We start from the raw sequence: 12,204 nt of genomic DNA on the forward strand, positions 1-12,204 counted from the left end.
ACAAATAAGACCTATCTATATGCTATAAGAGATTCACTTCAGATGTAAGGACACACAGACATAAAAAGATGTTTCATGCAAATGGAAGCCAAAAGAAAGCTGGAGGAGCTATGCTCTTATTAGACAACATAGACTTTTTAAAACACTAATAAAAGACAAAGGCATTACATAATGATAAATGGAGCAGTCCAGCGAGAAGATATATTTGTAATTATTTATGGGTGCAACATTGGAGCACCTAAGTATAAAAAACAGATATTAAGAGACCTAAAGGTACAAATTGACAGCAATACAATAATAGTAGTAGACTTTAATACCTCACTTATATCAGTGGATAAATCATCCAGATGGAAAATCCATAAGGAAACATTGGCCTTATAACACATTAGACCAGATATACTTAATAGATCTGTATATCTGAATGTTCTCATTCCATCCCAAAGTAGCAGAATATACATTCTCTTCAAGTGCACATGGATAGACTAGTAAATTTAAGAAGATTGAAGTAATATCAAGCATCTTTTTATACCACAGTGGTATGAAACTAGAAATAAATCACAAAATGAAAACTGGAAAAAGCACAAATATATGGAGATTAGACAACACTACTGAACAGTCAATGAATCAATGAAGGAATCAAAAGAGAAATTAAAAAATAACTTGATACAAATGAAAATGAAAATAAAGCATAGCAAAATCTGTGGAATTTAAGAAAAGTAGTTCTAAAAGAGAAGTTGATAGTGATACAGGTGTACCTCAAGAAATAAAAATCCCAAATAACAATCTAACTTTATACCCAGAGGAACTAGAAAAAGAGGAACAAATGAAGCTCAGAGTCAGTAGAAGGAATGAAATAATAAAATCAGAGTGGAACAAAAGAAATAGAGACTAAAAGAAAAAAGATCAATGAAACTGAGAGCTGGTTCTTTGAAAAGATAAATGAAATTAACAAGCCTTTAGCCAGACTCATCAAGAAAAATAAGAGAAAAGGCTCAAATAAAATCAGAAATGAAAAAAGGGAAGTAATGACTGATACCAAAAAAATACAAAAAATTATAAGACACTACTGTTAATAATTGTTCATAGTAGACTATACAGATTGGACAGTCTGAAAGAATGGATAAATTCCTAGAAATGTACAATCTGCTAAAACTGAATCATGAAGAAATAGGAAACCTGAATAGACCATTTACTAGCAAGGAGTTTGAATCAGGAGTCAAAAACTTCCCAACCAACAAAAATCCAGGACCAGGTGGCTTCACTAATGAATTATACCTCAACCTCTTCCAAAAAATTGAAGAGGAGAGAATGCTTCCCTATTAATTTTACGAGACCAGCATTATCCTGATACCAAAACCAGACAAAGTACACCACAAAATAAAACTACGGGCCAATATCCTTGTTGAATGTAGATGAAAAAGTCCTCAATGAAATGTTAGCAAACAGGTCAGCAATGAGTTAAAAAGATCATACACCGGGACGCCTGGGTGGCTCAGTGGTTAGGCGTCTAGACGCCTTTGATTCAGGGTGTGATCCTGGAGTCCTGGGATCGAGTCCCATCAGGCTTCCTGCGGCGAGCCTGCTTCTCCCTCTCTGCCTGTGTCTCTGCCTCTCTCTCTCTGTCTTTCTCTCTCTCTCTCTGTCTTTCTCTCTCTCTCTCTCTGTGTGTCTCTGCCTCTCTCTTTCTCTCTCTCTCTCTGTCTCTCATGAATAAACAAATAAATTCTTTAAAAAAAAATAAAGATGACCATGACCAAATGGGATTTATTGGAGGGATGTGAGGATGGTTAAACATCTTCAAATCAATCAAATTAAGGATAAAAATCATGATAATCTCAACAGATGCAGAAAAAGCATTAGATAAAATCCAAAATCCATTTATGATAAAAACTCTCATCAAAGCAAGAATGGAGGAAATCTACCTCAACAAAATAAAAGCCATATATGACAAACACCACAGCTAGCATCGTATTCAGCGATGAAAAGCTAAAAGCTCTTCCTCTAAGATCAGGAACAAGACAAGGATACCCATTCTTACCACTTCTATTCAACATAGTATTGGAAGTCCTAGCTGGACTAGTTAGGCAGGAAAAAGAAATAAAATGCTTCCAAATTAGAAAGGAAGTAAAATTGTCATTTGTGGATAACATGATTTTATATATAAAAAACCCTAAAGACTCCACCAGAATGCTATGAAAAGAAACAACTTCAGTAAAGTTGCAGGATGCAAAGTCAATATACAAAAATCTATTCTTTCTACATATTGGCAACAAATGGTTTGAAAGAGAAATTAAGAAAACAATCTCTTTTATAATTGCATCAAAAAGAATAAAATACCTAGAAAGAAATGTAACCAACTAGATGAAAGACTTAATACACTGGAAAGTACAAGATGCTTAAGAATGAAACAGAAGACACAAGTAAATGGAAATTACTATATGTTCATCAATTAGAAGAATTAATATTGTTAAAAATGTCTGTATTACCCAAAGAAGTTTGTAGATTTAGTGCAATCCTTATCAAAATCCCAATCCATTTTTCACAGAAATAGAACAAACATTTCTAAGATTTTTATGGAACCGCAAAAGATCCTGAATAGCCAAAGTGATCTTGAGAAAGAAGGACAAAGCTGAAGTTATCACATGCCTTGATTTCAAACTATATTATAAAAATATACTAATCAAAACAGTATGATATTGACGTAAAAACAGATGCATAGATTACTGCAACAGAATAGGGAGCACAGATATAAACCCACATATATATGGTCAGTTAATTTGTGCCAGAAGAGGCAAGAATATACAATGCGGAAAGGATAGTCTCTTCAATAAATATTTTGAGAAAACTGGACCAGTGTTTTATTCTGTATACAAAAATTAACACAGTATGGACTAAAAATTTGAATGCAAGATTTGAAATCATGGAAATACTAGAAGAAAACATAGACAGTAAGCTCCCTGTTATCAGTCTTAGTGATGTGTTTTGTTTTTGTTTTTGTTTTTCATCTGACTGCAAAGGACTAGAGCAACAAAAACAAAAGTAAACAAATGGAACTACATCTAATTAAAACGATGTTGCACAGCAAAGGAAACTGTCAACAAAGTGAAAATCATATATCAAAATGGAAATCATATATTCGATAAGGGGCTAATACTCAAAATATATTAAGAACTCATGCAATTCAATAGCAAAAGAACCCAAACAATCCCATAAAAAATGGACATTTTCCCAAAGAAGGCATACAGATGCTCAACCAGCACATTAAAAGATGTTCAGCATCACTAATCAGGAAAATGCAAATCAAAACCACAATGAGGTATCATTGTTAGAATGGCTATTATCAAAAAGGCAAAAAATCACAAGTGTTAATGAGGATGTGGAGGAAAGGGATCTGTTATGCTCTGTTGATAGGAATATAAATTTGTGTAGCCACTCTGGAAAATAGTATGGAAGTTCTTCAGAAAACTAAAAATAAAACTATTGCATAATCTAACAAGTCTACTTCTGGATATATGAAGAAAATGAAAACATTAATTTAAAAAGATATAGGAACTCCTATGTTTATTGTAGTATTATTCACAATAACCAAGATACTGAAACAATCTAAGTGTCCATTCATGGATGAATGGTTAAAGAAGATGTGGTATGTGTGTATATACACATACATACATACACACAATGGATACAACTCAGCTATATAAAAGAATGAAATCTTGCCATTTGGGACAACATTATGCTAAGTGAAATAAATCAGAGTAAGATGAATATCACATAATTTCACTTATATTTGGAATCTAAAAAGCCAAATGAACAAAAAACAAAAACAACTCATAGATGAAAAGAATAGATTGATGGTTGCTAGAGGGGAAGGAGTTGGTAGGGGGAGAGGGTGAAATTGGAGAAGAAGATGAGGTCAAGAGATACAAACTTTCAGTTATAAAGTAAGTTATGGGTAATAATGTATAGCTTGGTGACTAGAGCAACAATACTGTATTTCATGTATGTAACTTTCTATGTGATAGGAGGAGACTAGACTTATGGTGGTGATCATTTTACAGTGTATTAAATGTTTGATCATTATTTTGTATACCTGAAGTTAATATAGTGTCTGTAAATTACACTTCAGTTTTTAAAAGAAAGGCATTGGAATAAGTCAGTGTGCTTCAAAGTCTAATGTCTCTAGCATTACCCCCAAGGTCTATTTGTGCCTTTTTTGGTTATCCTTTCAAAATTTCCATTGTAATGTATGTTTTATAATGTGCATAATATAGTGTTAAATATACTCAATAAAGAAATATATACACATGGTAGCGTATATATGCTCACAACTTTTTAAGGTCAGAGTACATAATAAACATTTTTTGAAGACCATATCTTTAATCAAATCACTCAAGTATAGTTTGGGTATAATGAACCCGATATGTGCTTTTCTCTATCTTATAAGAATTGGACAGTTGATTTTTTTTTTTTTCCACATGGAAGGCCTATTTCACTGTATCATTTGTATATATAGAAACCAAGTTTCAGGAACTATTTTACAATACCAAACACTGCTGTATTTTGTTCTTGCTGAAAAAATACTTTAAAACAAATTAGGTTCTCCCAGTACTCTTTGATCTTTCAGCAGCTATTGATTCTAGAGATGGGAGTCATCTGTGGATCAAACTGTATGATCTGAATTTAGACCTCATGTTTTTAATGTTACTTCAAAGCTTGTATCATAATATCCCTATTATGACAGCTATATTTAACAGCTGAAATTCCAGTATTGAAGAACACTGAATTGTGCTCTTTCTCATTAAACATAGCTAAATAATCTGATTCATTTTTGGTAATATCATATGTGCCTACCAGTCACAGTGATTAGAAAGACTATCTTCTTCCCCTTTCTCATGATAGTGCCTTTCTTGAAAACTTAACAGTTCTGTGAGGTTATAGAACAATTCATTCCCAACATATTAGTGAGAATGTTTTATCACATTGCTTTCCTCACGAATTTAATATCTAGAAATGTTTTAAAATAGATAAAGGATTTGTTCATCTCATTTATTCTTCATTGCTAAGTGAAAATAGTGTCTTGCACATAGTAAGGGTTCAATAAATATTAACCATTGTTGTATGGCAGAATAGTAAAAAATAATAGTGCTTCACTGGATGGCAATGAATAGTGACTTGAGAGTCTGGCTTTGTCTTCCCTTGGTCCTCCCATTGATTAGCTGTGTGGCTTTCTGCCTTACTTGTGTAAGTTTTGGTTTCTTCATTTGTAAAATGAACATGATGACATTTTTTTTTTTTCAGACTCTAGAAAATAAGGTGATTTTCACAGTGTCTGGCCCATAGGAACCTTTATTATGTCTTGATGTTATAGCCTAGGAATTGCCAGGGTTATCTTTTCTGAATTATAAATAATAATTTTGTTGAGAGAGGTTGTGTCAAATACCATTTTAAAGACACAGATACAAACAAACCCATAGTCATTTTGACTAAGTTCTGTGTGTTTATTATTCTGCCTTTCCTAGGTTCATCAGTTTATCTTTTCCTATTTGCTGCTAGGAAACTAAGGTACTAATTAATACGCATTTGTAGTAGTGATTCACTTCTAGGTTTCTAGGCATCTCTTCCCTTTAAATGTCTTATGAATGTTCATTGTTTAATCTATTATTTCATTTTTCTTTTTTGGCATGTTTGTGGCCCTTAAGTTTTTAATATTATATCCTGTTTTATCCTTCTTGGAAATGCAATTGTGGACATCATGGTACCATTATACCTACACTGAATTGGATTAAGTATACTATTCAATTTGCTATGGTACCAGGCATACATATCCTTAACATTTTTTAATGAGAAAATAATTGTATTTTGTCCTTTTAAAAATCACAACATTTATGTAGTAGACTAAACATGTTTTGTGATATTTTAAAGGTTTATTTATGCTTGAGAGAGGGGCAGAGGGAGAGAACCTTCAAGCAGACTCCCCACTGAGCATGGAGTTCAACATGAGGCTTCATCACATGACCCATGAGATCATGACCTGAGCCAAAATCAAGAATTGGCACCTAGGGGTCAACTGAGCCACCCAGGAGTCTCCATGATTTGTGATATTTAAAAAAATTAAAGCATTTTTTCCCTTTTCATCTCATGTTCACATGTTGTAATCTGTTTTCATCTGTGTCATAAGGAATTCTTTCACAGTTAGTTTACATTTTTTCTTCTTGTTCAAATTTCAGTATTATGGTTGCTATTACGAAGCCTAGCCTGATGTAAAGACACAGTGAGAATTTATTGATTTAGAGGTCTCATTTGTTTAAACAAACTCTAAAATTTCAAAGAAGTTCTAAATAGTTTCATCTCTGTCTTAAATTTTTTAAAGAAAAGATATTCTTTGTTGTGTTATCAATATGTAATTTCAATGACTATGAATTTGCTGTGTTTACTTTTGTATTTCAGTATCACTGGATAGTCATCATCAAACACTTCCTCAAATAATGGCTCAACCTATAAAATAAAAATGTGTTAAGAGCTGACATTTTTTAAAAAGTAAACAAAACTTTGGTCTGTGTTTTAGAAAGAAAAGGAAAAAAAAAAGGAAGAGAAAAAGAAAGAAAAGGAGCCAGAAAAGCCTGTGAAACCTCTTACAACTGAAAAGGTAAAATTCATTTTAAAAAATATCTATTAATATTACCATCTTATTTTTGTATTTTTACATATGAATGTCTTTTGGGATATTTACAGTATGTTAATAATCATTCTTTTGTAAGTATTTTTTGAATGGATATGTATGCTAAGCATGTCCTTCTAGATTGTCCTATATAACTTTTAGTCAGTTACATATCTATGTAACTATGTAGATCATGTGAATTCCTTAAGGATTAGTATTCTCTTATTAATGACATAAAAATGTTTTTAGTTTTCATGCACAAACAGATTTGAGTGAAAGTTTAGAGAATGAAGAGATCATACCTGAAGGGGCCTTCAGAAAAGAGTTGATGTTTAAGGGTAAACATTTGAGGTAGATTTTGATTTGTAGGTAGGATTAAGGTGAAAGGCAGGAGTATATCATTTGGAGAGAATACCTTGAGGACAGGTATAGAAACTGAAACTATACAAAGTATATTTCGAAAAATAGTATCTCTGTTGAAAAAAATACCTATGTATAGAAAAAATATCCCTATCCATAGATGCATATCTTTTTGCAAAGATATATATCTGTGTATAGACAGTAGTGAAAAATAAGACCAGCACGGTAGATGGAGCTCAAATTGTAAAGGACCTTTAAGTCCATGTTGATTGTTTTTTTGAGCAAAGGCTGTGAGTAACGTTTCAAAGTCTATAGAGATATATCTGATTCAGAAAGGTTCTTTCGGAAGATTATTTTGACAGTGATATGCCATCTAGATGTGCTTAGGCAAACTAGTAAAGAGAGCATTAGCTTTTTAAAAGACTTTGGGTAAATAGTTATGGCAGCTTGGCTTTGAATATATTTGATCATGAAAATATGGAAGCATGGTTAAAGGATTAGTCAGTAAAAAGGGAGCATCCTTCATAGTTGCGGAAATTTAAAAAAACTGACCTAATCAAGGTGTAAATTACATATACAAGGTGCATTCACTTAAAGTGTATAGTGCAGGTACATAGTGGTTCTTTCTCTGTCATTTATTAAAGCAGTCTCTACCTTCAAAGAGTTGTAAGAATATCCTTTCTTTTCCCCATCTCTTGCTAAGACTTACTCATTTACCTTTCCCATGAAGTCCCTTTAAATATCTCCACTGGATCACACTTTTTCCCTTCCTCAGAATTCTGGAGACATTGCTATACATTTGATATTATTACTTCCTTCTTTGTATTACTGTTCAATTGTATTTTTAGATAAGTTTTCTTATCTAACACAGATGCATAGATGTTTTGTTTCTTGAGATTGTGCATCAATAAGGTGGGGACCAAGTCTTGCACTTCTTTGTATTTCTAACAGTTTATTGTTTGTAGCAGATATTTAGAATAAATATATGTATACTAATTCATTGATGTTTTTCATCTCATAGTATGTTGATTCCAAGGTAGTGAAGAACAATTAATAAACTGGAAATGCTGACTGTAAGACCTTTGCTAAGAACAATTATTTGAAATACTAATTTTCAGTTAAAGTTAATTTCTTTGAATATCACTTGGTTTTAATGATAGTATACAGAATTAAATTCTTATCTTTCAGGACACCTGTGTGGCTCAGTGGTTGAGTGTCTGCCTTTGGCTCAGGGCGTGATCCCAGGGTCCTGGGATTGAGTCCTGCATAGGGCTCCCTGTGGGGAGCCTGCTTCTCCCTTTGCATGTGTCTCTGCCTCTCTCTCTCTCTCTCTCTCTCTCTCTCATGAATATATAAATAAAATATTTAAAAGTAAATAAATAAACACAAATTCTTACCTTTCATCAAATTAAATTTAGATGTTAATGGGGTGTCTACGTGGGTCAGTCATTTAAGCATCTGCCTTTGGCTCAGGTCATGATCCCAGGATCCTGGGATTGAGCCCCACATCGGGCTCCTTGCTCAGCAAGGATTCTCTTCTCCCTCTACCCATCTCCCCCACTCAAGCTGCCCCCCACCATCTGAAACAAATCTATTTTTAAAAAGCTAGATTTTTTTGAAAAAATGTAGATGTTAGATATTCCATTTTTTAAAAGGAGTGATTAAGTTGGTAATTATGACCTGGTTACTTTAAGTGGCTTTATTCCTCCTCTGGTAACTTTCTCTTTAGCATGCAGTCGGCTTTTTTCTTTTTTTTTTTTTTAAGACTTAGAGCACAGTGGGGAGGGGCAGAGGAAGAAGAAAATCCTAAGCAGACTCCTTACTAAGGGCAGAGCCTGAGGTGCGGCTTGATCTCATGATTGAGAATATGATCTGAGCTCAAACCAAGAGTTAGATGCTTAACTGACTGGGCCACTCAAGCACCCCAACATGCATCGTAAACTTCAGGTGAAATTTCTTATAATTTCTGGTTGCATTAAAAGGAATTTTAAAATCATTAGTAGAGGTTATATTTTGTTATCAAGAATTGGAAATATCAAAATAAAGAGTTTTTTTGGTGCTTGACAAGTTATTACCACTTAAACCTTACCATAGAAGTGTATCGAGCTTTTTGATGTAGTGACCATGACCATGTGTGTTTCATAGCCTTGCATGTAAATACTTCTTCTGTTGCCTCCTGTAGAAAAGGGCTACAGCAATCACCTAAAACTGAGTTTCTGGGTTGGGAGCTTGAGAAGAGCAGTTCAAGGTGTGTGAGCAATGAGAATCTAGTATAGTTCTTATACTGTTTCCTTTAGATACTTAGATTTTATTAAACTCAGTTTATACATCATCTGTTATTCTTACTCAACCTGCAGAGGTTTAGGACTCCTGCTGCTGATGTCACCATCAGCAGATCCTTGCTGAAAGAATAATCATGTAGAGGGGAAAACTTTAGTTCCTATCAAAATTTTGTGGTCAGGATAGTGCAAAGTATATAAAAAGGAAGATGCATTTAGAAGTGTAACAGTGGGGAAACGGAAAAGAAAATAACACAAATAAAAAGCTTAATAGGCATGCATACATTTTCACATACAGGCATTTTTTCTGTATAGTCTCTCTGAGCTGATATTTTAAGGGGGCATATATAATCGGCAGAAGAGAAATTAGTAGTAATATCAGTGAAAGTAGTAGCAATAGTTGTCAGAATAAAATTATCATTATAATGTAATAGTTGTTTTTATTACTATCTCCTGTGTGCCAGAAACTTACAGGTGTACAACTTACAAGTGTACTTGTATATATACAATATATTTGTAAAGTGACCATCCATGTATTCACTAAGTCAAGAAATCAGTCATGAGCAACACACCAAAAGCTGCCCCTGCAACACCATTCCTAATAAATAATCACTTCCCTTGGGGATCCCTGGGGTGGCTCAGTGGTTTAGTGCCTGCCTTTGGCCCTGGGCACGATCCTGGAGTCCTGGGATCAAGTCCCACATCAGGCTCCTAGTATGGAGCCTGCTTCTCCCTCTGCCTATGTCTCTGCCCCCCACCCCCCTCTGTGTCTATCATGAATGAATAAATAAAATCTTTTAAAAAAATAATCACTTCCCTTCTCCCCAGAGATAAAAATTTCTTTTCGTTTTAGAAATAGTTTAACCTTCTCTGCATGTATTTCTGAACAGTGTGGTTTATTTCTATATTTTAACATGTGAATGAAATGATATCACAGACATTCTTTTGTATTTTGCTTTTTTAGTCAACATTTTATAAGGGTCAATCATATTGTATTTAGTTATGGTTTATTAGGTTGTTTTGTAGTATTCTATTATATATGTGTTCCTTATTTATTTTATTTTATTTTATTTATTTTATTTTATTTTATTTTATTTTTTTGTGTGTTCCTTATTTTATTTTTCCATTCCACTGTTAATAAATATTTGGATTATAACCAGGCTTTAGCTGTTATAAACAATGCTGCTATGGACACTTCTATTCATGCATCTAAGCATGCATTTCTTTAAGGTATACTTATGAGTGCAATTGTTGGGTTATAATCTACCTGTATCTTTTTTTTTTTTTAAGATTTTATTTATTTATTCATGAGAGACAGAGAGAGGCAGAGACATAGGCAGAGAGAGGAGCAGGCCCCTCGCAGGATCCCAGTGTCCTGGGACCCCGGGATCACGCCCTGAGCCAAAGGCAGATGCCCAACCGCTGAGCCACCCAGGCATCCCAATCTACCTGCATTTTGAACTTGACTAGATAAGGTTAAACTGTTTTCCAAATTGTATACCAAATGTATTCTGGTCAGGCCATATTCTTTACAGTATATGTTAGAGATTTTACTCTTTGCAGTGTGGGGAGTATATAATGATATCCCATTATATTTTTAATATCACTTTTCTTGATTACTAATGAGGCCAGATGCCTTTTTCATATGTTTATTGCCTGTTTGGATTTCCTCTTTTGGTGTTCTGGTTCAGATCTTTTGTCTATTTTTCAATTAGATTGCTGACTTTTCCTCATTCGTTTGTACCAATCTGTGTATACATCTGTGTATAAACACACATAGAGGATACTAGCTTTTTTTCGGTTATTTGTTGCAGATACCTTAGCTTTGTAACATTATTGTAGCTGATTTTATTGCTCTTTTTATTTCTAGTTTTTGAATTAGTGATAGGACATCCTTGTCTTAATTCTGACATCATAGGGAAAGCTTTCAACTTTATACCTGTGGGTGTTATCTTTATTCCTCACAAAAACTACAGAGTTGTTGTTGATGGTCCCCATTTTATAAATGGAGATTCAGAGAGAATATATAATTTGACTAATGTCACCTAGTTTAGTTGGAGATTTTATAGAGTCTGATTTGGAAGAAGGATTTTACTTATTTTTTTAAGGCAGCACATATTAAACTCCATCTCATATGTCTTTATGTGTTTAAAAGAATGAGGCTAGAAGAGATTATTTATTCTAAAACGCTTTTTCTAAATTCATTAGCTTCTACAGGTTATTAAAGTTATTAACATGGTTCTTGACACATAGCAGTGATTTAATAAATGGTTACTTAAAAATGACCTAATTTGTGGCCCTGGATAGTATAGTCTGTTCAGTGTCAGACTCTTGTTTTAGCTTAGGTCGTGATTACAGGATCATGAGATCAAGCTCCACATCAGGCTCCATGCTTAGCCCAGTCTGCTTGAGATTCTCCCTCTCCCTTTCTTTCTCCCATTGATCCTCCCACTCGTGCTCTTACTCTGTCTTTCTCTCTCAAATAAATAGATTGTTAATTTGGGGGTTAGAAGGAACCTTACTACTCTAGTCCAAATCGCTTATTTTATAAAGAAATAAATTAGGGGGATCCCTGGGTGGCACAGCGGTTTAGCACCTGCCTTTGGCCCAGGGCGGGATCCTGGAGACCCGGGATCGAAGTCCCACATCGGGCTCCTGGTGCATGGAGCCTGCTTCTCCCTCTGCCTCTGTCTCTGCCTCTCTCTCTCTCTCTCTCTGTGTGCCTATCATAAATAAATAAAAAATTAAAAAAAAAAGAAATAAACTAGGGATGTCTGTGTGGCTCAGTCAGTTAAGTGACTCTTGATTTTACCTCAGATCATGATCTCAGGGTTGTGAGATTGTCCTGTGTGGGGCTTGATCTCATGGGCATGGAGCCTGCTGAGGATTCCCTCTGTCCTTCTCCCA

The 12,204-nt window shown here is 34.1% G+C and overlaps 1 protein-coding gene across 1 annotated transcript in view; it reads left to right on the plus strand.

Moving 5' to 3' along the window:
- The window catches only part of SMAP1 (small ArfGAP 1), a 177,426-nt gene that overhangs the window by 91,323 nt on the left and 73,899 nt on the right, over nt 1–12,204 (plus strand). Inside the window, exon 6 of the mRNA NM_001097558.1 lies at nt 6,566–6,646. Coding sequence (NP_001091027.1) covers nt 6,566–6,646 — 81 coding nt within the window. The remainder of the gene's footprint in view (nt 1–6,565; nt 6,647–12,204) is intronic.

The sequence above is a fragment of the Canis lupus genome, chromosome 12 (genome assembly GCF_011100685.1).
Source record: "Canis lupus familiaris isolate Mischka breed German Shepherd chromosome 12, alternate assembly UU_Cfam_GSD_1.0, whole genome shotgun sequence".
NCBI lineage: Eukaryota > Metazoa > Chordata > Mammalia > Carnivora > Canidae > Canis > Canis lupus.